At 45.2% G+C, this 25,402-nt stretch overlaps 1 protein-coding gene across 22 annotated transcripts in view; it reads left to right on the top strand.

Moving 5' to 3' along the window:
- ANKS6 (ankyrin repeat and sterile alpha motif domain containing 6) overlaps positions 1-25,402 on the top strand; it is a 58,507-nt gene that overhangs the window by 15,337 nt on the left and 17,768 nt on the right. For 16 of the 22 annotated variants that reach the window (XR_016393435.1, XR_016393437.1, XR_016393438.1 and 13 more), the window contains 8 exons: positions 1,668-1,816; positions 3,130-3,328; positions 4,115-4,164; positions 7,076-7,279; positions 8,363-8,516; positions 10,568-10,737; positions 19,509-19,695; positions 24,627-24,694. Coding sequence is in view for 14 of the 22 variants with exons in the window: in XM_089912551.1 (XP_089768677.1) it covers positions 1,668-1,816; positions 3,130-3,328; positions 4,115-4,164; positions 7,076-7,279; positions 8,363-8,516; positions 10,568-10,737; positions 19,509-19,695; positions 24,627-24,694 (1,181 nt within the window). In the remaining 8 variants the exon portion in view is untranslated. The remainder of the gene's footprint in view (positions 1-1,667; positions 1,817-3,129; positions 3,329-4,114; positions 4,165-7,075; positions 7,280-8,362; positions 8,517-10,567; positions 10,738-19,508; positions 19,696-24,626; positions 24,695-25,402) is intronic. The other 6 variants (XM_089912548.1, XM_089912555.1, XM_089912560.1 and 3 more) reach the window with 3 other exon arrangements.

The following is a 25,402-nucleotide window of genomic DNA, read 5'->3' as shown; positions in this document are numbered from 1 at the left end:
GTCCTGTGCTGGAGGTATCGCCATTGCTAAGCCCCCAGCTGGCACCTCAGACCCTCCCCCACTTTGACAGGCCTTCCTCTGGGACCTGGGGCTTCCAATTAGCCAGCTCAGGGGGCAGGGTCTGTCTTACCTATTGTCTCTCTTGTGACCCTCGAGTTTCAGCCCAGAGCGGGAGAAGCTGGGAGGCCTTCCTGGCCCGCAGGCTCTGAGCCCTGAGCCAGATTCTAAGCAGCTGGCGGTGGAGGGGAGGACTTTGCCTCCTCGGTGTCTGATGGAGGGACTCCTGCGGCCTCCCTTAGCTGTGGAGGTGGCAGGCCCTTCCTTACCGCCAGCATCACCTCCCCCGCCACCCTCCCCTCCTGCGGGCCCCACACATCACAGATACGTGCTGGTCCTGTTGTATCCTTAGGAGAGCAGCGAGGGAAGCAGAGCTGCTTGTAGAGGGGAGGAGCCCGGAGTCTGGGAAGACTTGAGCCCTGCTAGAGAGATAGGGCCCTCCACCCAAGTGCAGCGATCTCGCTCCTCACGTGGCTAGGGTTCACATCATTCAGGATCAGTCTCCCCGGGACCCTGGCCTCCTCTCCCTCCCTCCTCCACACGCTTTCCTCTGACAGACTCGTCTCTTTCCCTGTGTCTCTTCCCGCTCCCCCCTTCTCCCCCACTCCCTTTCCCAATAAAACAATCTACCCCAATGGATTTTTTTTTTCCTAGTGGGCTTTCAAATGAAGTTTTTGCCTGAAATTTTCAAAGAAACACATGTTTATTATTGAACACTTGGAGAGAAAAAAAGGAAACAGTCATCAAGAGAAAAGCATATTAATAGTTGGTAGTATTTTTTTCTCAGTCCTGTTTGTTGTTTTTTCAATAGCCTAGTTGAGTTAATAATAACTAATACTACTTAACCTTTCTTAAGCACTTACTGTATGTTAGGAATTACCTCAAATCCTCCAGATACCTTTATGTGGTGGTACTAATGTCACCTCTTAATCTACCTGCAGTTACATGGCCAGGGAGGAACAGAGGCAGAATTCAAACCTCGGTCATCTGGCTGTAGAGCCTGTACTTTTTTTTTTTTTAAACAACAGCTGTTTTATTTTACTTATTATTTGTTTTTAATAAATTTATTTATTTATTTATTTTTGGCTGTGTTGGGTCTTCGTTGCTGTGTGCGGGCTTCCTCTAGTTGCAAGTGGTCTTCGTTGCAGTGCACGGGCTTCTCATTGCGGTGGCTTCTCTTGTTGCGCAGCACGGGCTCTAGGCACGTGGGCTTCAGTAGTTGTGGTGCACAGGCTTAGTTGCTCTGCGACATGTGGGGTCTTCCCGGACCAGGGCTCGAACCCGTGTCCCCTGCATTGGCAGGCGGATTCTTAACTACCGCGTCACCACGGAAGTCCCGAGCCTGTCCATTTTTAAACTCACCACCCCTCTGCCTTCCTGGTAGGACAGGACTTCTGGCTTTTATTTCTGGTTAAGTGGGTTAAGCCCTGCTCACCTGTTTGCCACCTTTTGAAGAGCCAGTGGAGGGGCAGGGATGCCTTGATCCTGGAGTAACACAGGCTCTGGAGCTGTGGGGCTGAGTTCTCAGGCTGATGGGGGTCATCTTGGGCCCCCACCCCATGGCCCGACAGACATATTTGCAGGTAAAATGCTGCCTTTTGTGTCCATAGACACGGAACTTGTTCGACTGCTGGCATCTGTCTGCATGCAGGTGAATAAAGACAAAGGCCGGCCCAGCCACTCACCACCCCCGCCCCACTCGAAGGTCCAACAGCCCTGGAGTGTCCCAGTGCTGCCTGATGACAAAGGCGGACTTAAGGTTTGACTTTTCTTGTCTTAAATGGCGTCAGAGAGCCAGGCCAGAATGAGTGAAGCGGGGAGATGCTTGCTGCTTCCTTGTTACCCAGGGCTGGTGTAGGCTGGGGTGGGGGGCCCAGTAGGGGCAGGAAGTAAGCTGGAGGTGAGCAATAGGGAACGGTGGGGACCAGGGAAAACTGGGGTGATCGTAACCACTTAGTGGCCTTAGTCGCTGCTTTGCAGGTATGTGGTTCCATGTTGCCACATGTTCCCATCTTTTTCAGGAGAAGCTAGAAACCCAGATTTTGATGCAGAGACACAATTTGTAAATGTAGGGAATTTAAACATTTTTTTGCATGATGTAGTACTGAGCTGGCCAACCTTGAACACCTCTTCTTCCAGGCCGTCTGTCTGTGGCCTGTGCTTTAGTGTGGAAAGTATTTGCTGATTGCACCATTCTAGGATCTCCCTGTGGTCCACAGACCCCCGTCAGCTTCTTCCGGAAACCTCAAAACCCAGCTCCAGTTGCCTATTTCTAAACTGCAAGCTGAATGTTTCTCTTTGAATTTCTTATCCTCCGAGCCCTGCTCTGCTTGTTGGAAATCAAAATTATTTTTTCCCTTGTCCTGGCTGGGGTTCTAGCACCTTCTCAGATCTGCAGACTTAGCATTCTTCTCATGTTCGTCGCTCACTCAGGCCCCTGGATTCTTCCTCACAGTGTTGTTTGCATAGATCTCTTCATTCCTGCCGCACTGCCATCTCTGTAGGCCAGGCTCTCACAGCCTCCCTTTGGCGCTGTGCCAGTAACCCCTGAGCTATCGTGGGATTATGTAGACACCCTAGGGGTGGCACCTGTCCTCTCTTTAGGTGGGAAGGCATCAGCTACAGGAGCAGATGGTCCAGGCGTTGGTGTGGACACCCTGACACCTCTCACATTGTTACTGGAATAGGGGGAAGGAGGTTATGCAGTAATAGATGTTAAGGTGTTTGGTATTGCCTCTGTGTCCACCTGTCTGTCCCTGTTTGACTGTAAGACATTGAGCAAATTGATATCCCTGGGTCCGTGTTTCTCTATCTGTGCAATAAGGAGATTGATTGGAAGAGGGTTAGCAAATAGGGTTCACTGCCAACTCCAGCCTATTGGAAAGGCCCCCTAAGGGCTGGGTCAGGAAGGATTTAGAGAGAACCATGGCTTTTGGGAAAGGGTGCTATGGTTGATTGGTAATGCCCGCAGTGGGCCCAGGAGAGGGGAAGGGAAGCACGTGTGGAGTGTGGTCACTGTCCCTGGGCTAGGTGTTCTTGGGGCATGACCTCTGCCCTGCACTTCCTTGGCAGTCCTGGTGGAACCGAATGTCCAATCGGTTCCGGAAGCTCAAACTGATGCAGACACTGCCCCGTGGGCTGTCCAGCAACCAGCCATTGCCTTTCTGTGATGAGCCGGAGCCAGCACTGGACTCCACGATGAGGGCGCCCCCCCCAGACAAGACGAGCCGCTCTGGGCTCCCCGACGTGACCCCCACGACCAAAGACAATGGTAAGAAGAAGTTGCATGTGTGGTAGAATTTCCAGAATGGTCAAACCCTGAACCTTTTTGCCCTTACCCTCTTCTCTTTGTCCCACCTCCTGGGCTGATGCCAGAGGTGAGATGCTGTTGGAATGTGACACTGGGGCAGAGTGGCTGGTCTGGCAAAGAAGGGACATAATTGTTGTCAGTGTGGTAGAATGGGGAAGCTGGTGGCACGAGTCCCAGGCTCCTGTCCCACATGCCCTGTTGAGAGACCACTGGCCAGTCACTGCCTCTCTCTTGCCTTCGATCGGCGATTTTCCCACCTGTTGAATGTGATTGGTCTTGCACCGACAGTGTTTTGAAATAGAGTGAATTACCAGGGTTGGGCTGGGAGTAGTGAGCTCCCCACCACTGGAGGTATTCAACAGATTGGATGACTTTGCCAGGGCACTGAAGGAGATTCCCACGCTGATTGGGACGTCAATTAGATCAGATCCCTTCTAACAGTCAGACTTCCCACACCTAGACTAGATCCTTTGGCACCACTGTTTGAGACAGACTATTGAGCTGCAGGTACCACTGTCTGACCCAGCATGACAGTGGTTTATGGAAAAGCTGAAAACACACTCTAAGATAACTTTTAAGTGCTTTCCTTTTATTCAGATATAGAATACCAATTATTATTAAGTATTCAATCACTCAGGAGAGTTGTTTTTCCAGGATGAAGGCTGACCTGGTCACTTGTCCTCATGCCATGAACTCTTTGTGGGGTGGGGGTGGGGTCATTTCAGGAAACTTCTGTTTGTTTCTCAGGTCCTGGGAGCACAAGAGGAGAAAAGGAAGATGTGTTATTGACAACCATGGTGAGTGTGGGGCTTTTCTAAAAGCATTTCAGGTCTCTACCAATCGTTAGGGGATTGATTTCTAAGAAGGGATGTAGGCGTTTGTCTTGCTCTGTGGTGGTTACAGATGGGGTCGATATCAAAATGTGTAACAGTGGTATATCTCTGGCACCGAGAAATCAGGACAGATGCCAGCCCTGAATTGCAGGTAAGGCTGTGCTTGTGCTTAGCAGCCAGAGGTAATCCCCAGTCATGTTCTCAGGGAGGCAGTACTGAGGACAGGGGCCTTGTAGGCATAGGAATTGATGGGTGACATTGAACTCACCCTTTTGGTTACGGAAAGCCAAGGAGAGAGAAGTCAAAGAGGAGGGTATGTTTCCAGCCTGAGAGAGGCCTCAGTTTCCTCATCTATAAATTAGAGATGTGTCAGGATTAGGTTCAGCTACGAGTAACAGAAAATCCCCAAATAACTGGCATAAATATATGACAGCATCACATTTCTGTCAAGTAAGTGAAGTTCAAGACTAGTTTATTGTTCCATAGAGTTTGGGACCTAGGTTCCTTTTACCTGTTGGTCTGCCAGCCATGGCTACTACTACCAAGGTCACCTTTTGGTCCAAGATGCCTGCCAGAGCTCTGTCCATTACTACCTCACTCCAGCTGACAGGAAAGATGAGGGGAGAAGAGGTGACCATCGGCACATGCCAGGTGTCTTTAAAGAAGTTTCCTGGAAACTCACACATCGCTTTTGCTTACATTAAATGGGCCAGAATTTAGTCACATGGCCCATTCACACTGCACAGGAGGCTGGGAAATGAAGTCTTTGTTCCGAGTGGTCGTGTGCCCATCTAAATATCAGGTGTGTCTGCTGAGGAAGATATCGAGGATGGACATTAGGTGATAGCTAGCCTTCTCTAACTTAGGGGATGATCTCTCATGGTTGTGGTTTTTCAATGAGATCATCCCCAGGAAGTTCTTAACATAGTGGCTGGCCCAGAATGAGCTCTCATTTATCTACTGTGTGACCTTGGACATGTTACCTCACTTCTGTGGGCTTCATTTCTCTTCTCTGAAGTGAGAGTCTCCTGGTTGGAGTTGGGCTCAAGTCCCTTTAGCTCTGAGGCCTTAATCTGGAGGCTGGCCAGGAGAGGGCAGTATTGGAGAGAAGAAGGGAGCAGAGGAGCCCCCAAAAGACTAAGCTGCCCCAGGACCTGCGGAGCCCTGACCAGGATCTGCCCGTTCTGCCCTGCTGTGTAATAGGCGTAAATTGGTGTCTGCACACTGACTGTGGGACTTGTACCACCCAACATTTGATAATGTTATTAAATAGCAATAATTACTTTCAGTATGAAGACAGAAATGCTGTTATTGAAATTTTGGAAGATGCAGTAAAGTATAAAGAAAAATAAAATTGCCCTTGATCACACATCCAGATATAATCATGATTGACATTTTGTGGCATATATCTTTTGAGTATTTTCCCTAATCATTTTTTCACATCTGTGAATATGATATCGTGTTATATATAGTAAACAAATACTGAACACAGCACTAAGTATGTACCAGTCAAATGCTTATTAAGTATTTGTAGCACTTTACATATATTCACTCACTTAATATCCCCAACAACCATGCCAGGTCAGGCACTGTTATCCTCCCCATATTGTGCTGAACCTGGTGTATTAGCATTTTGTCATGACCATCTTTTCTGTGTCAGAAACACTCTTTGGTCCCATCACATCCAATGGCTGCAGGATGAACATTCCATCATGGGACTGTGCCCTCATCTCTTTATCTAAGACTGACCTGCTGGGCTTTGGGGTTCCTAGTTTTTCATTGTTTTAACAGCTCTGATGAATACCCTTAGGCAGATGGGGTTGTCGAGGTCCAGAGGGGACAGCCCTTATTCACGGACTCTCAGAAAAGCAGGACAGAGCCAGGGTGGGAACCCAGGATGCCCACCCTCCCATCTTGTTGCTCTCCTGTCCCACCTCCTCACGCCCTCTAGAGGGCACCAGTGTGCCTGCCTGCCCCGTGGCAGATGGAGGATGGCCACGGTGCTCTGCTGAGTGGGCGTTTGCAGCCATCCTTGCGGAGATGCCCACCTGCCTGGCTCCCGAGGCAGGTTTAGCTGTGGTATGCCCTTCCCTGCAAAGCACCATCTGGCACCAAGTTCACTGTCTTTTCTTAATTAAAGTTAGCTTGGACTGTGTGAAAGCTTTTCCTTGACAATCCGCCAGTCATCATTGTGTGGATTTTATACTGACCCCAAATCACATTTTCAAAACTTAAATTGCAGTTAAAAATGTCAGCAGTGGGAGATGTGGCTGGAGTAGGAAGGAAGTGGTGGGATGGGGGATGGGAGGGTTGGCTGGGTTCACAGAGAGTCAGCCTGGGCCTTCCAGTACCCTCATCCCCTCCTCCTGAAACCCCCAGCTCTGGTCACACCAGTGTCCTTGCAATTCTGTGCACTGGTCTTGCTCCTCTTGCCTCCAGGCCTTTCCACATTCTCTTCCCTCCGTCTGCAGTGCCCTTTCCCCAAACCTCTCTGTTGTCCTTTGGGCTCAGCTCAAGTGCCCCCACACCCACAAGATGCCCTCTCTACCTGCAGGGAGAGGTGGCCCCTCCCCTGTGCTGTCCCATCACAGCACACGTATCACCTCTTGGCTACCCCACGACTCTCCATACTCCCCGCCCCTGTTGTGTGTTTCTGCTGTGGACAGATGCAAGAGAACCTGGGAGTTGGAGCAGAGCAGCTGTGGGAATCACTTGGCTGCTGGGAAGAGAGCTGAGGACATCATGTGGGTTTCTGGCTTGGGTGGAGGGGTAGGTAGTGCTGCCGTTCTCTGAGAAGCAGGGGAAACCTGGAGCCTTCCTCGCAGAGCCGGGAGCCCTCTTGGAGCTTGCCTAACCCACAGCCTGTCTTTTTCAGCTTCGGAATGGAGCCCCCTTCACCAGACTCCCAAGCGACAAGCTGAAGGCAGTCATCCCCCCTTTCTTACCCCCTTCCAGCTTTGAGCTGTGGAGCTCGGATCGGTCCCGGACATGTCACAACGGGAAGGCAGACCCCATGAAGACTGTGCGGCTCCAGAGAGCCAGCAGGGGGCAACCTGTGGGCGGCGGGAGCACAGACACCGTAAGTTGTCCAGCTGACATGCTTTACACGTCACCACTCACTGACATTGTGATGTGTTGCAGGCAGAAGGGACCTGAGACCCACTAATCCAGGGGGGCTGAAGCTTTTTATTTTCTTTTAAATGAGTGATATTCTTTTGTCTAATGAAACCCTACCAAAGAACTTAATATGTAAGCAGATTAAAATGTTAGAGTGAATGGAGTGAAAACGGGAGCCCCTCTCCCTGGAACACAGGTTGAAGACCTGATCTAATCCACCCTTCCCTTTAGTAGATGAGGAAACAGCCCAGAGAAGGGAAGTCAGTTGCTGAAGGTCACCCAGCCAAGTTGGGGCGGGGATGCTGGGACCAGAAATCAGGTTCTTGGCCTCTAATTAAGTTCCATACTACATTGCACAGGTCCAGGACCAAGCTCAAGACTGGGAGGCAACTATGTGTGCTACTAGTATTTTCTTGCAACCAGAAAGTGTGACTTGTCTCCTTTTGACCACAGTGGTTTCTGACTTGGTGGCCCTCAGTGTGTCTCTGTGATATACTGAGGTAGTCCGTCCCATTGTGGGAGCTGATCTCCATATGTGTAGACTGTAAATAATGTAGGTACAGTAAATGGGCAAACCGAGGATAGGGATTTAGGACCTGACCCTGCCGCTTTGTGTCGACTGATTGGAGAACCTCAGGGCCCCCGTCTCTGTCTGACCCCCATTGCTTGCTGCTGCCTCCCTGGACTGTCGTAATACCAAATCACTAGTTGGAGACCAAGGGCCTGGTGGCTGGAGGACTCAAAAATGGACAGAGTGGGTTTACATTAGTCCACCACATGGGAGCAGGTGGGTGACCTGTAGGAAACGATGTCACAGGTGCTCAGCCTGAGTTAATGGTCGGTCAAGTTGTCAGCAGATAGATGTGAACTGCCATCCCTTGGGGGACTCCTAGCAGGATGAGCACCGGTGGGCAAGGACGTGCCAGTGGATGCAAGCACCGGCTGGGATGGGCCAGCTGAACTCCAGGTGCCTCACCACTGTGATCTGTGCGTCGGCAGGAATGAACAGCAAACCCTAACTATGATATCCACCTTGTTCTTGCAGACTCCCGTCAGGCCAGTTAAATTTCCGTCTCTCTCCAGAAGCCCAGCCTCTCCTGCCAATTCTGGAAACTTCAACCACTCACCTCATTCTTCTGGTGGCTCCAGTGGGGTAGGAGGCATGAGCAGGCACGGTGGGGAGCTGCACAACCGCTCAGGTGGGTACCCAAGCAGGCCACTCCGGGGAGGTGGGAAGATCCCTTGGGGTTGAGGGTGTGAACTGGGGACAGTCCTAGAGACCACTGCATACAACCTGTCTTTCTCGTTGATGTGCCTAAAGGATTTTTCAGTGAATTCACAATTCATAGTTTCTTCTATGCATTTTCTTAGGGCAGGGGAGGGGAAGAAATAGTCTATAATGCTTTATTTTCTTGGAAAATTTTACAAGAAACTAAGAGAAATACATGGTGTTTTTGCGGTATTTAAAATCCTTGAAGATTAAACCTTAGATATCTTCTCATCCTGACCCTTCAATGAACAGATGAGGAAACTGAAGCTCAGAGTGGGTGACAGATTTGCCCAGAGACACACAGAAGATTTGCCCAGAGACAATTAAGACTCAAAGCAAATTGCCCCACAGTTATTTTGGGCTTGTTAGCATACTTTCTTTTTCTTTAATTTTAATTTTTTTCACATCCTTACATTTGTTTACCATATTCTTTCAGCAAATATTGTTGACCACTTATTAGATGTGAGGCAATGTCTAGGCGAGCATTTAGAGCTAGAGCATTTAGCAATGAAAAATTCAAAGTCAGTTCTGTAGGAAGTTGTATTCTGGTATAAACAGGTAATTTTTTAAAAATCTGATGATAGTAAATACTATAAAAAACAAAACAAAACACCAGAATATGGGAATAGGTAATGAGACTGGTTACAGGATATTTTCTGGTCCTCCCCGAGGGGATCCAGGATTAACCAAAGCCAGCTTTGCAGGAAGGCACCCTGCTTTATGCCATTACATAAGGAATGCATGCTTCTTATGGAAAAGCTTGAAAACCAGATAAAGAAAAAAAAAAAAGTATAATCTCACCCACTAGGGATCATTGTTAACATTTTGGTGTATATCTTCGCAAAGTACTTTAATGCATATTTTTGAAAGCATAATAATAATTTATTAAGCACTTAGTGTGTGCCAGGCACAGTGCCCTTTAAATAGATTATCTCCTTCAGTCCTCCAACAACCTGTGAGGTGTCCTCTCCACTTTACAGAGGAGGGAACTGGGACTCAGGGGAGTTAAATAACTCGCCCAGGGCCACACAGCTACGAAGTAGCAGAGCCAGGACCTGCACGCAAGCAGGCTGACTTCCCAGTATAGTCTGCTCTGTAACCTTTTTCCTCTTTGTACCCATTACCATGTTGTAAACACCTCTTTATGCCAATACACGTGTCGCTACAGCATCTTTTAAATAACCAGACAGCCTTCCACTCATATGAGCTGTCAGTTTTAATTCACCAGTTCCCTCTTGTTGAACACCAAGGCTGTTCTCAATTTTTGCTCTTGGAGATCCCATTCTAAGTAATGGCTCCATAGCTCTGCGCTTGCCTGCTTGCTTAGCGATTTGCTTAATGTAAGTGCCTTTGAATCAGGGTGGCGGGGGCAGTGGGTGTGCCTGTCTTTGAAGCTTTACACTTTGCCCTCCAGACCTAGTAAGTGCTCTATAAATGTCAGATATCAGTGTTCTCCCTCCAGTGCCCTCCTGCACTCTGGATATTATCACTTTCCCCTTTTCCTTCCTAATAATTCAAGGTTGCTGGTAGGTTTGGGTTAGCAGTCAGGGAAGCTAACCCCCTGAGTATTATGGAGTGAGAAAGTTATTGACTCAACTGTGGGGGTAGCTGGGGGCGTAGAGATCGAGAAGCGGGGGCTGGATGATGGCAGAGGAGCCCTGGCGTGGCAGCATGTGGAGCTGCTGGCAGGTGCTGCAGCGAGGCTGCTGGGGGAACCCAGGGCAGGGCGTGCTGTCTGTGCCCACTGGCGGCTGACTGAACTGGCCGTGGCTCGGGGGAAAGCGAGGACAAACTGGACCCTTGATGGCCGTCCACCTGCCAGTTGTCATGCACAGTCCTCCTGTGGTTAGCCCTGACCCAGAGCCAGGGGCAGGGGTCTGGGAAACGGGGTTCTGGCTCAGCCAGGTCGGCACCTGATGTCCACCACCCGCACTGCAGTGCTCTGGACTCAGGCAGTCATTCCTATTCCTGTTTCCTCAGGTGGCAGCATAGACAGTGTTCTGTCCCAGATCGCTGCCCAGAGGAAAAAAGCAGCCAGATTATCTGAGCAGAAGCCCAGCCATCGGTCAAGTCCTGTTGGGCCAGCGCCTGGCTCCAGCCCGTCTGAGCTCCTGGTCTCCTCTGCAGGTGGCAGTGTTCCTGGTGGCAAGGTGCTTGTTCTGTTCCCATCTGCTCCTCTGACGCTCACAGGTCCTGTTCTAGCATGGTCCACGCCTGGGGAGCACAGGCGGTGCCACCGTCGTGGGATAGGACTAAACCTCCCATCCGGCCGCACCTGGGCTTTCTGAGAAGGGTGGTTACCGAGATCATACCCTGTGCCCTTGGTCTCCTGCACACGTGTGTTCACCTCTCGCCCGATCTCCAGGATACCTCCAGGTGGGAGGGGTGCTGAGGTGTGGTGCGGTGCCGGGGTGAGCGCTAAGTTCTCCAGCCCTGCACTGGTCATCCAGCCTCACATGGCACATGCTTTTGTTCACTGATTTAGAGCAAAAGGGTTCAGAGTGTGGGTTCAGGAGCAACTGCCTGGGTTCTAATCGCAGCCTCACACTTTAGCATTTAGAATGGGGCTGGTACCTGGTATGCCTGTATAAGTGTCAGCTCTTACTGTTGACAGTCGTAGCAGTAGTATTTGTACTCCTTCCTTATGCATCCACTGTCCCCATCTTTGGAGCATCTGCTCTGTGCCTGGCACTTCCAGCAGTGAGGATCCAGCAGTGAACCAGGGGTTTGGTGACCGTTCTCAGGGTGTCACTACAGACACAGCCGTCTCACACTGGTGTGGTAGGGTCTGTCCTGGAGAGGGGAGGATGCTGTGGGGCATGGCTGGGTTTCTGCCGAGGCTTGAGGGCGTCAGTGACATCTAGACAGGGCTCTGAAGGATGAAGTGCCAGATGAAAGGGGCAAGGGTGGGGCAAGGGGGAGACTGTCCCAGGGTGAGGGGACGGCACGTGCAGAGCGCCGGAGATGAGAGTGTGGTGTAGGAAAGGAGCTAAAGGAAGGTTGGTGGGCAGGACAGAGCCAGGGCCTCACCTCCCTGCTCTGGCACCTTTCCTCCATTAGTGCAGCCCCAGAGCAGTCACCACGTTGGTAGCAAACTGTGGGATTTGCAATGCGTGGAAAACCCCACATGCCTCTGGGAGGGGAGGTCTTCCAGTGTCTTCAGAATCTTCCCCCTCCACCTCCTGAGTCCCTCCTCCGAGGCTGATTAATGGAGTGAGCCCCCAGAGTGTGGGTACCTAGTCATGAGCATGAACTGGCTCCTTTACCAGATGGCTCTCCAGGTGCCCCTGCAGTGGGGCAGTATAGCCCATTTCCTCCTCTGAGAGGACCCCAAGTCCAGGCACAACCGCACTCTTCATCTTATTTTCTAGATGTCTTAAGCTTTTTCCCTGAGAAAAGTTAGATCGTCTGAAGGCCTCACCCTTGGACCTTTGCCCAGAAGTGCCTCCAGAGATTGATGTCTTAATGGATGTATGAGAAATAGTCTTTATTTTCTGCCCAACCACTGTTGGTTATACAACTCTTTTTGTTATTCAAAGTCCCTTACGCAGTTGGACCTGTATAATTAGTTTCTTTACAATATAACTCCAGAAAAAATTTCTCTCTATACATTAGCATATTTTCTATTATGTTAAAAATTACTTGTGTAATAGGATTTATGTAATTAAGTTCCTTTTAGAATTCAGCTCTACGGAAAAATGTCTCTACTGATACTTCGATACATTTTATTTCGTCAGATACTTCGATACATTTTATTTCATCAGATAGTAAGAATTCTATAATTAGCATATTTCACTTTTTGCCTTTGCTGCTAGGAGACTCAGCTACTCATTAAGGTAAATCTGCTACTCTAGAATTTTGATATAGTTTTCCTCTTCTCTGTTGTCTAAAATTTTCTGTTTCTATTTTGATGGTCTTATTAGATGTGTTATATATTGTTAGCTTCCTTTAATTGGTGTTGGAAATAGGTAGGCATCTAAGTTATAAATTATATTAACTATTACCTCACTTGGATGCACCTATCATTTAATCTATATACAAGTGTGTTCTGATGAAAGGAAATTGTGTCTAAAGATGCATTCAGGAAACAGAAGACTGGGGAAACAATTCAGTTTAATGATCACCTGATATTCTTAACATAAGAATATGCTGTAATCCTGGGGAGCTATTTAAAAATTCAGATTACTGGGTTCCACACAGCATAACTGAATGAAACTCTTAGGGTAGGGTTAGGGGAATCTGTTTTTCTCCCCAGAGAGTGTTGCAGCCAGCCCAGCCCAAGTTCTTAGAAACCACTGCCCTAAACCAAAGGACACAGGAGTGGGCTTTCTGTCAAAGGCTCCAGCAGCAAAATGGAGACATGAAGTGCTTTTCAAAGACTCTTTAGGAAGAATTAGAAATTAGTATTCAAAATATGAGCCTCCTAAATCTGGGTTTTGTACTTTGCTTAAAACAAGCACCACTGCGATGGCGGGATATTTGTAAGGCATGGCTTCTCACATGAAGTGTGCCTTAGGAGACACAGAATTGGGGGGAATGGGATCAGAGTATGCTTCAACACTTCCCAGATCTCAGGAAGCCCAAAGGCCCACTGGGAATTTCTATTCCCACCCGAAAGCACAGTGGTTTAAAACAGAAGGCATTTCTTTTGCTTGCAAATCTGTGGCTGGGCAGTTTAGTCTTGACTTAGTTAGGCAGTTCTTCTGGTCTGAGGGCGTCACTTAGATGTTTGGCTTTTGCCTGGGGTGACCAAAAAAACAGGGCCATGTATGCCCACAGCAAGCTTGGGTATGTTCTAATGGCACCAGTCAAAGGCATAAGTTGAAAACCAATCAAGTAACCAAGTCATCACACCCTCTGTGCAGGAGACCACACAGAGTTACATAGCAAAGGGTATTGATCCAGGGAGGGGTGGAGATGATGCCATTACATGATCAATCTGCCACACTGCGGATGAGAGGAATGGTTCAAATATTTCAGAGCATCCCAAATTTTATATTTATCTGCTCCCTCCCCAATAATGCTGCACACAAGGCCTAGAGTATTGTGTTTCTTTGCTCTTGGCTGGGATAGATCTGTTTTTTAGGGATATACCAATTACCTTCTGCTTAACCAGAAGCTTTATTATGGAATGTGTGTCTTTATAGAAAAAGCAGAAGGAAGAATTCCTTAATAATATAGGCAGCTTATTGACAAAGTCTTTTAAAACGTAAGAAAGGGACTTCTTTTTCCACTCTGGGTTGTAGTTAGCTCGAAGGAGCATTAAAGCCCTAGCAGAAGGAAAGGTGTACCCATTTCCAGGCAGGAAAATATTTGTCCTGGTCTCTACTATTCTAAATGAGATGTCCAATTTTTAGCATAAATTATAAGACGTACAAAAAGGCAAGAAACACCACACTCCCAAGAAGTAAGGCAGTCATCAGAATCTGATGTAGATGTGAAACAGGTGTTGGAATTATGTGACAGGAAATTTAAAAGAACTACAATTAATATGTTAAAGGCTCTAGTGGAAAATTTGAACAGCATGCAAGATCCTATGAGTAACAATTTCAGCAGAGAAATGGAAACTATAAGAAAGAATCAAATGGAAATGCTAGAAATAGAAAACCTGTAACAGAGATTAGAAATGCCTCTGATGGGCTCCTCAGTAGACCTGACACAGCCAAGGAAAGAATCAGTGAACCTGAAGATAGGGCAATAGAAATTACCCAAACTGAAACACAAAGTAAAAAAGAAGGTAAAGCAAAAGAAAAAAAGCAGAGCACCCAAAAGCTGTGAGATAATATCAAATACTCTCACATACAAGTAATTGGAACCCCTGAAGAAAGAGAGAATGGTGGTGCAGAGGAATATATATGTATTTTTTAATGACCAAGAATTTCTCCCCAAATTAATGATGGATGCCAAACCATAGGTCTAGGAAGTTAAGAGAACACTAAATAGGATAAACACCCCCAAAAGAACACTTTGTCAGAGTAATTCACCATATTAACAGACTAAAGAATAAAATGCAGAAAAAGCACTTGGCAAAATTCAAACTCCATTCACGATCACAACTTTTGGCAAATTAAGAATTGAAAAGAAATTCCTGGACCTCATGTAAGATACCTGTACTTAGCATCATACTTAATGGTGAAAGACTGAGTGCTTTCTGCCTAAGATCAGGAATAAGGATGTTGTCTCTCAACTTTGTACCAAAAACTATAGCTAGTGTAATAAGGTAAGAAACAAATAAAAGGTACACAGATGGGAAAGGAAGAAAGAAAACTATCTCTATTTTTAGATGATATGAATGTCTGCTTAGAAAACTCAAAAACATCTACACAAAAGCTCCTAGGACTAAGAAGTGAGTTCAGCAGGGTCTCAGGATACGAGGTCAATATACAAAAGTCCCAATGTATTTTTACACACTAGCAATGAAGAATTAGAATTAGAACAGTTAGACTTTTAAAATGAAACTTAAAATATCATTTACAATACATTTGAAGTGTATTATATGAAAATAAAATTATATGAAAATGTATTATGAGAATGAAATACTTAAGTATAAATCTAATAAAGTATACGCAGAATCTATAAGTTGAAAACCACAAGACACTGATAAATCAAATAAGCTTAAATAAATAGATACCAATTTTTTTGTAATTTGATCTATAGATTCAATGTAATCCCAATTAAAATCCCAGCTAGCTCTTTTTGTAGAGATCTAGAAAGTGATTCTTAAATTTATATTTAGATGCAAATAAACTATAATAGGCAAAAGAATTATGAAAAAGAGAATCATAATACCTAGTTTCAAGACTTACTATAAAACTACAGTACAGTATTAGGGAAAGACAGACACACAGGTCAATGCAACAGAATAGAGAGGCCAAAGAATAATCAACTGAATTTTTTGTTTTTTACAAAGGTGCGAAGGCAATTCAACAAAGAAAGGGTAGTCTTTTCAACAAATAGTGCTGGAACAATTAAATATGCAGGAAAATGAACCTTCACATATTTCTCACAGCTAATTCAGAGATTAACTCAAAATGGATCATAGACTGAAATACAAAATGAAAAACTATAAAATTTCTAGGGGAAAGTCTGTATGACTTTGGATTTGGCAAGTAAGTTTAAGATATAGTACCAAAAGCATGATCCATAAAAGAAAAAAATGTTAAATTCGACTTTATGAAAATTCATATCTTTTGTCTGTAAGAGACAGCATTAAGAGAATGAAAAGACAAGCCACAGACTAGACAATATATTTGCAAATCATGTATCTGATAAAGGTCTTGTATCCAGAATAAAGAACTCTCAAAACTCAACAATGAGAAAACAACCAATAAAGTTAAAAATGGGCAAAGTATCTGAAAAGTATCATGAAAGAAAATATGCAGATGGCACGTAAACATATGAAAAGATGTTCAACATCATTATTTAGGGAATGCTACTTAAAACCACAGTGAGACAGCACTCTACACCTATTATTAGACTGCCTAAAATTAAAAAAAAAATTAAGTTACAAGTGCTGTGAGAATGTGGAGCTACTGTAATTCCCATTCATTGCTGGTGGGAATGCAAAAATGATACAGCCGCCTTGAAAAAGTTTGTCAGTTTCTTATAAAACTAAACATACATATAGCATGTGACCTGGCTCTCTCACTCCTAGATATTTACCCAAATGAATTTTTTTAAACTTCTGTTTATACAAAAATCAGTTTGTGAATGTTTACAGCAGTTTTTTCATAAATACCCCAAATTAGAAACATCTCATAACAGGTGAACATGTAAACTAACTGTGGTAACATCCATGCAATGGAATACTACTCAGCAATGTAAAAGAACACACTACTGACACATGCAGTAACTTAAATGAATCTTAGAGGCATCATGCTGCATCAGACAAAAAAGTGTACATATCGTTTAATTCCATTTATATGACAGTATACAAAAGGCAAAACTATAAGGATGGAAAACAGATCAGTTATTTCCATGGGTTGGGATGGGGGGAGGGGTTGACTAGAAAGAGACAGCACAAGGGAATATGGGGGATGATGGAACTGTTCCATATGGTACTCTGTTGGTGGAATACACAACTCTACGTATTTATCAATACCTGTAGAATTGTACACAACAGTTATTTTTACTGTATGCAAATTTTTAAAAAATCAACCAGGACCTAAGGATGTACGCAGACTATGACAACAGATGTAGTTGTATTACAAGTGAATGACATAACTGCACTGTAGGAGGTGGGAGAAAACATGTAAATGGATATTGTGAGAGTAAAGTAAAGACAAAAAGAACTGTACAAAAGCATTGTACTCTAGTTGATTTTTTTTTAATTGGGGTATAGTTGTTTTACAATGTTGTGTTAGTTTCTCCTGTACAGCAAAGTGAAGTAGAGTTCCCTGTGCTATACAGCAGGTTCCCATTAGTTATCTATTTTATACATAGTAGTGTATATATGTTAATTCCAATCTCCCAATTCATCTGAGGTTTTTTTTTTTCTTGCAGGCGTTATGGTGTAGCAGTTGTGAAGCTACTTTACATATATATACCTTTTGTGTACATATACACTTTATATATATACTAGGGTTGAACAAATAAGTAAATATATTATAGATAATGAGCCCAGTTTTTAACTGTCAGAGATTGAGTCAAAGGGGAAATGCTGGAACTAATCCTGTGAGTATTGGATTGGAGTCAGAGGTATCAGTATGAATCAGTATGAATGTATGCATAAATATACATATATACACAGATTGATAGACATAGGAATATACTTATTGTAGAGCTATGTGTATATGCATGGGTTAGTAGACTTCATATATTTCCTTGCTCTGTTCACTGAGAGGACCTAGAAGCAGTGATATCCCAGTAGCCATGAGCAACCTACTATCCAGATTTTGGTTTCTAAATAGCACCCTCCAATAAAAGGGACCAGGGCATAACAGTAGTATTGGATTATAACCCAGAGAATAAATATCCACAAGCCTATGCTGATATGAATAAATAACTGAATAAATAAATCGGGAGAGAAGGAACAAGTCTTCTGTACAGAAGAATTCCAAGTAATAAATGTGGAAGGAATAAGGGAAATAGCAAAACACCATTAGAACATCACAGTAGTAATTGCTCCAGAGAAGATGCACCAAAGAATGTTAAAATTAGCAGGCAAAACTTTTAAGAAAAAACAAAATATTTAGCTCAAAATGTCTCCCCAAATATTTATTGGTTATAAAGGGAAAAATAGTAACTTCACAATGGAGAAACCTGACAGACAACACCTTAACTAAGTCATCAAGGCTAGCATCAGTGATAAGGTACTGATACTTTGTATCTCCTGGTGTGATGCACTGAGAATGGCACATCACCTCAGTGGTCATCAACCTCAAAATCCATAAGTAAATCTAATTATGAAAAAATAAGACACACCCAAATTGAGGGACTGTCTACAAATACCTGACCAGGACTTTTCAAAAGTGTCGAGGTCATGAAAGACAAGGCAAGACCAAGGAGTTTTCACAGATTGGAGGAGACTAAGGAGACCTAACAAGTCAATGCAGCATGGATCCTGGACCAGAATAAGAATCAGTGTAACAACCAGTGGTATTTGAGTACCGTTTGTAGTTTAGCTGATACTGTCCCAGTGTTAATTTCTTAGTTTCCGTAATTGTAAGTCTAAGAGTACTCACAAACATAGAAAACAAATTTATGATTACCAAAGGGGGGCAGGGAGGGACAAACTAGGAGTATGGGATTAACAGATACAAACTACTATACATAAAATAGATAAGCAACAAGGATTTACTGTATAGTCCCAGGAATTATACCCAATATCTTGTAATAACCTATAATGGAATGTAAACTGCAAAAAAAACCCTACCCAAATCACTATGTTGTACACCCAAAACTAGCACAACATTGTAAATCAACTGTACTTCAACAAAATAAAGTATTTCAAAATAAGAAGGGCTTTTTGTGTGCAACACACACAAAGGAAAAATAATAAGTGTTCTGTGGTGAAAGGTTAGAAGTGACTGGTTTAAATGAAGAAACATGAAGAGCAGAATGGGCCTTCGTTTGTAATAAGCCACACTTCCATTTTAGAGCTGGTTAACTGAGAGGTTAGGGGACTCAGCCAAGGACACAATATTGCAGCTGTAGGGGCAGGACTAGGACCCGGGTTTTCTGGCTCCTTATGTGCCACTTTTTCCATCCCATTCCCTGCCTCTCTGCTCCAGGGGAGGATTTTCCTGTAACTGTTTTGATAATACTGTTTCTGCTTTGCATGTTTTCTTAAGTAGATGTCATAGTCCTGGTTAGATATCTTGTTGAGTCAAATGTCCCACGTGTTCCCAGTTGTGGGTGTCTGTTTGAATCATGTCTACCCTCCAGGTGATGGCTTATGTATTTGTCTTATTCTTTTTAATTTTTTTTTGACTTTATAATCAAATTTATTAATAACCTCTGGAAATAAGAAAATATTACACATTTACACAATGAAGGATAAAGGCCTTTCTAATCTACAGACATACAGAGACAGATAAAGAGGGCTTATAGCTTGGATTCTAAAATTTCAGTCACAGGTCAAGAGTAAATGCAGAAACCCCAAATCTCACCAGTCCTGGTATGAAAGAGTTGTTTTCCCTCCCAGTGGGCAAAGGACTCAATTGATTTGGGCTCAAAATTGTATTTATCGGGCTTCCCTGGTGGCGCAGTGGTTGAAAGTCCGCCTGCCGATGCAGGGGACACGGGTTCGTGCCCCAGTCCGGGAAGATCCCACATGCCGCGGAGCGGCTGGGCCCGTGAGCCATGGCCGCTGAGCCTGCGCGTCCGGAGCCCGTGCTCCGCAACGGGAGAGGCCACAACAGTGAGAGGCCCGCGTACCACAAAAAAAAAAAAAAAATTGTATTTGTCTTATTCTTTTCAGCAGAAACTGGAGACGAGCAAAAGGCCTCCGTCTGGAACTTCCACTACCTCCAAAAGCACCTCCCCCACGCTCACGCCTTCACCTTCTCCCAAAGCGCAGGCAGCCGAGTCCTCCGTGTCCTCCTCCTCATCCCACCGTCAGTCCAAGAGCAGCGGGGGCTCCAGCAGCGGCACCATCACTGATGAGGGTGAGTCCCCTGGGTCCTGAAAGCCCACCCTTTCCTCTTCACCATGGTAACCTAGCAGCTGCCCTTCTTTGCTATAGCCATCCTAGGTCAGGTGTTTTATCATTTTTTCAGTCAGACAAAAACACCTGTCTTTCCCCTTCCCTGATTCTACCTTGTATTTTTGTCTTCACTGAGCTTACATACCTAAAAGGTGTATAGTAGTTTTTGAATGTAGGTGAGTTTTGTTTATATATACAAACAAACACCCATAGAACTGCTTCTCTGACCCCAGTTATGTACCTTTCCCTGAACCTTGTACAAATCAGAACTCTGTCAGTTGCAAGGGATGGAATCTCCACTCAAACTGATTTAAGCAAAAACAATACCAAAAACTGATAATTTGTTGGCTCATATAATGGAAATATCTAGGGTGTTCTTCAGGTGTGTCTGGATCCAGGTGCTTAGGGAGTGTTTTTCTCCATGTCTCAGGTAAGCTCTCTTCAAGTAGTGGCAAGGATATACCCAGCAGCTTCATGCTTACTTCTTCCTACTAACTTAGCAACCCCAGCAGAAAGAGTGCTACTTTCTTAGTAGGTACAGCAAAATCCCAGGGATAAAGGTCATTGTCCTGTCTTGGCTATATTTATAACAACTTGGGTTGTTTGCCCATCCTTGACTATCTCTGTGTCCCCAAGGGTGGAGTGTGTCTGCCTTTGGAGCCAGGGTTGGGGTCAGGTCTGTGTGGATTGGGAGAGGGAGAGAAGTAGCACCTCAGAGGAAAATGGAAGTGGATGGAGGGCAAGCAAAAGCAGGAGATGTAACCAGGAGAACGTTGGAAGTTGCATGAGTAGGGATGATGAGGAAAGGCAGATGGACCGGACGGCTGGGCAGGGGTGGAGGCTGTGCAGTGAGGCCCCAGATAAAGATGTGAAGATATAAAAGATAAAGGAGAGAAGAAGCTCATCCTTTACAACTGCCCTCTGGTGGCTCCTGGGAGCAGGGATGGGGGAGGAGGGAGCAGGGCTTTGATGAGAGATGGGGCCCAGGCAGGTGCAAATCAAGGAGTATAAATCAGAGAGGGGAGGAAACTCTCATTGTGTGTGTGGTCCTCACAAGTGCATTTGCAGGCATCTTGCTGCAGCTACTGGGAGGGAGTGCAGAGCAGGTTCTGCCCAGCAAGGGATAAGTTGAAATCAACTGCACAGGCTCTGGTCTGTACTGAGTTGATAAATGTACACTGCCATTGGCATCCGCTTTATTTGGGGCTGCTTTTATTGTTTTGTGATATCTAGTGCAATCATTTATAAAAGCTTCAGAGATTCACTTAGCAACCCCATTCCTCCCTAACTGTGTCTTCTTTTTTATATGATGTTTTTTCTTTTTCTTTTCTTTTTTTTTTTTTTTTGGCCACACCATGTGGCTTGTGGGATCTTAGTTCCCCAACCAGGGATTGAACCCAGGCCCTTGGCAATGAGAGCGTCGAGTCCTAACCACTGGACCACCAAGGAATTCCCCCTAACTGTGTTTTCTGTGTGGAGTCTTAATTTCCCTACCCATGAACTCTCCCACCTCAGAGGCTTTCAGGAATCTAAACTCCTACAGGTTCAGTTTGGGATTTGTACCCCACCTTTTTCCAAAAAAGAGTTGAGACAGTCATCAGAATGCACTATGTCCGCTTTGCTCCCCTCTCATTCATTATTAAAAAAAAGGTTTGCAAAGCCTAGTTGGGATAAAAACAGGAGGACCTGACAGCAAATTCTTTTTAGATTACCTTCTCTGGCTTAGAAAGCCTAGTTTTCCCTCCTGGGGTTCCTGGGTCCCGAGGCAGCCAGACCCTTGTCCTTCAGGCATTAGATTATCACAGACCAGAGCCTGCAATCTATCCCCAAATAGCCATTCTTTATGATATTTTTGTGGGAAATCTGTAGCCTCAGTCAAGGACTGCATGCAAGCCTTTGCCCTGCACATCCTCCCACCTGTGTCCGTCTGTTCATTCCTCCTGGAGGAAGTGGTAGGGCGGTGACGACGTGGCCTTCTCAGCCTCACATTCCTTCTATGAAGGTGACTGGGGCAGGCCCTGGGTGCTGTAACCTGTGCCAGTGTCAGCGTAACTCATCATCAGGCTGGGGATTCAGGTACATTCCACATAATAACATTAAATGATTGTAACGCAAGGTGGGATCAAACGTGTGTTATCAGCAAGGCACGAAGCACCATGGCAGGCTTCACTGAAGAGTGGCCCTCGTGCCGGCCCAGGAGGACTGAGAAGAGTAGGGGGCTGGGAGCCGGGAATGGTGGCCCAGAGCTGATTGTTACATTTGTAGGAAACAGTTGAGCTGGCAATTAAACACAGCTGTTTAAAGTCAAATTACAACAACAAAAATATGTGTAAAAAAAAGACAGGGACCTCCCCAGCGGTCCAGTGGTTAAGACTCCATGCTTCCAATGCAGGGGGTGTGGATTCGATCCCTGGTTGGGGAATTAAATCCCACATACTACATTGTGCCGGCCAAAAAGTTTTTAAAAATAAAAATAAAAATGCTTAAAAAAAAAGAAGACAAAAAAAAAGTCAAACTGCATGAACTTTTAATTAAGCTGATTATGTTGCATGTAAAGGTATGTGGCATTTAAAACAAAATATATTATTTACTAATTTTTAGTGCGTTTTACTAATACCTGTTCTCTTAAGGTTCTTTATGTCTCTTTTATCTACGTCGTGGGAATATTGTGTATTGATGTGTTACTGCTGTGCATCTTTCCCAATTCCACTTCTAGGAACATGATGTTGGTAGGTTGAAATTGACCACAATGGGGCATTTATACCACGGAAATCAGCAAATACCCACTAGGGCTTGATTTAATGTTTTAAAGAGCATCTGGATGTCATCTAGACAGTGACAGAGACAGTGTTAATTATACAGGTTAAACTTTAACTGTTTAACCTGTTATATTGAAAATAACATTAAAAATTGAGAAAATATTCTTCAAGGTTTTGAAAACCATTATCTGTTTCAGCAAAGTTGCTCACATGAAGTTCCAACATATGTCTTCATCATTTCATTTCATCTCGCACGTTCACGTAAACAGAAGCATTAGTGAGCCTTCATGTAGGAGCTACACTCATTGGCTGTGTCTTCAAGAGTAAGGCAAAAATCAATGAAGGCATTCAGTGAGACGCCTGAAATGCAGTGAAGGCATTGGCTATATGGAATTTATAATACAGAGTATTGTGTAATTTATTATTGTATGTAAATTGTGCACACACATCCTTAAATCAGTAAAATCATGTACTTATATACGTGCGTACACTCCCCCTCCCAGAAATCCAGTTGTTAAACATTTACCAGCACACAGGTGTGGAGAGAGACCCGTGGAGGGAATGACAGCAGCAAAGCATGATAGGTGTCATGAACCTATAATAGATTATGTGTGGACTGGGACTCGTTTCATCTCATACATCCTAGTTCATTAGCACCTCTTCTGCGAAGCCTGTCCGGTCCCTTGGGCTGGTCAGCTGTCCTCTCTGTCCCCAGATCCCCTTATTCATGCCCTTCACCATATACTCATCACCCGTGGGAGAAGTGGCAGAGCAGTGTGTGTAGCAGAAGCCTGGTAGCCAAACCACTGTGTTTGAATCCCTGCTGTGCCGTGGACTAGTGGTGTGACCTCACCCGAGATACGGTACCCAGCTTTCTGTGCCTTCCTCATCTGCAAATGGGGACAGTAAGAGGGTCTACCTCATGGGGTTGTTAAGAGGAGGCGCATCATCCATACAGGGTGCCTGACAGTGAGCACTGTGCATCAGCTGTCACCCTCTTCATGATATCTTCCCAACTACACTGAGTTCCTTCACAGCATGGACGTTTCCATCCTTGCATTCCCAGTACGTAGTAGGCACAGTAGTAGCCACTGTTGAATGATGAATGAGTGAATAAAAGGACCTCTGACCTCCTAACCTCCAGTCCACTCTTTTGTAAGCTGCCCCCGCTGCCCCAGGACCTTTGCACTTGCTGTTCTCACTGCCTGGATGCTGCCTGGTGCTCTTTGCCTTGATATCTGCACAGCTCACTCCTTCATTTACTGCTCAAATATCTCCTTCTGAGAGGCCTTCCCTGACCACCCTCTACAAAACAACATTCTCACATCCCCTGTCAACCTCCCCCACCCTGCTCTGTTCTTCCTCATTGCCTTGAGCCTGACAGCCTGCTTATGGTCTGCTTTGGTCCCTATTGAGTCCCCAGTGCCTGGTCTGATAAATCCTTATCGAATGTGTGAAGGAATGTTTCTTAAAGCCCCCACAGATGCTGCTTTTGTCTCCTTTATCTTCCCTGCTCTGATAACTTGATACTCAAAATCTTCTGTTTTCCCCTGGTCTGTGCCCATCTGGCTCTGCTGTTCCATTCAGACACGCCCTTCCTTCAGGAAGCCCACAGACTCCGAATGCTTGAGGCAAACCTTGACTCTGGTCTGAAGCCCACCTACCTGTTCTCTCCAGTTCTTTCTCTGTCTAGCTGAGGACTGCTGGCATTAGTGTTTACTGCAGCTGTAGCTAACAACATTCAAGAAATCATAATTAAAAATTGTTCTGGGACAGACAGGAGGGTTTTAGTTCCCAGCAGCTAGAACTCCAAGAACTTGATGGTCCTGCCATTGGAGAGTCAGCCGTTGGAGCCTGGCCATGAACTGCCCCCCCATCTTGTGTCTTCATAGCCCAATCTGGGGTTTTGGCAAATGCTGAGAGCCTGCCCTAAGGGAAGATTATGGTCAACAGGTGGCTCGGGACCCACCTTCAGCTTCATCCCCAGGAACGCACCTTAGATCTGTTTTCTGTGTTGGGGTTTCTGGTAGAATTTCGAAATAAGATTACCACTGTTTTATGAAAGTTTGAAGATCACTCGATACATTTTACCAAATGCTAAAATATCTTATTTTACATTCTTTCCCTCTTGAAGATGAACTGACTGGAATCCTTAAGAAATTATCACTTGAGAAATATCAGCCCATTTTTGAGGAGCAAGAGGTAAGGATGTTCTTTTTTGTTTTTTTTGCAGTACGCGGGCCTCTCACTATTGTGGCCTCTCCCGTTGTGGAGCACAGGCTCCGGACGCACAGGCTCAGCAGCCATGGCTCACGAGCCCAGCCGCTCCGTGGCATGTGGGATCCTCCCGGACTGGGGCAGGAACCCGTGTCCCCTGCATGGCAGGCGGACTCTCAACCACTGCGCCACCAGGGAAGCCCAGGATGTTCTTTCTGAATGTCAATTTATATCTTACCATAAAACAGTTGTCTAAATATGTAGGTTGTCATCCTGTAAGCCTAGATTGATCTTTTTCACTGAGCTAGCTGAGGAAATAGAATTCTTGTTCAGCACATTTGGTTCAGTTCATAACAGTGAAATCCTGGGGACCTTATGACTTGTTTTATTATAATAGAATTGTATAATTTTGAACTCTGCTCTCTCTAGTGAAGTTTGTTTCTGTCCTTCTAGTTGAAGGGGATTGCCTGGCAGGGTCTTAGGTTTAAAGCAGGTGAAAAAGCAAATCCTGATGAACCTGTGTTCAGTATCTGGATGTAAATAGTCTGTGTTAGTCTAAGAGGGTTCCTATTTGCTGTAAAGCGCTCACCATCACATTTTAAAAATTACTGTCCTGCAGTTTGGCAGTTTCTCAAAATGTTTAGCAGAGTTACCTTATGACCCAGAAATCCCTCTCCCAGGTATATACCCAAG

Source organism: Delphinapterus leucas, chromosome 6 (genome assembly GCF_059928025.1).
Source record: "Delphinapterus leucas isolate spDelLeu-1000000601 "Yukka" chromosome 6, BTC_Dleu_Yukka2, whole genome shotgun sequence".
Classification (NCBI taxonomy): Eukaryota; Metazoa; Chordata; class Mammalia; order Artiodactyla; family Monodontidae; genus Delphinapterus; species Delphinapterus leucas.
This window is presented reverse-complemented; position numbering and strand designations above follow the sequence as displayed.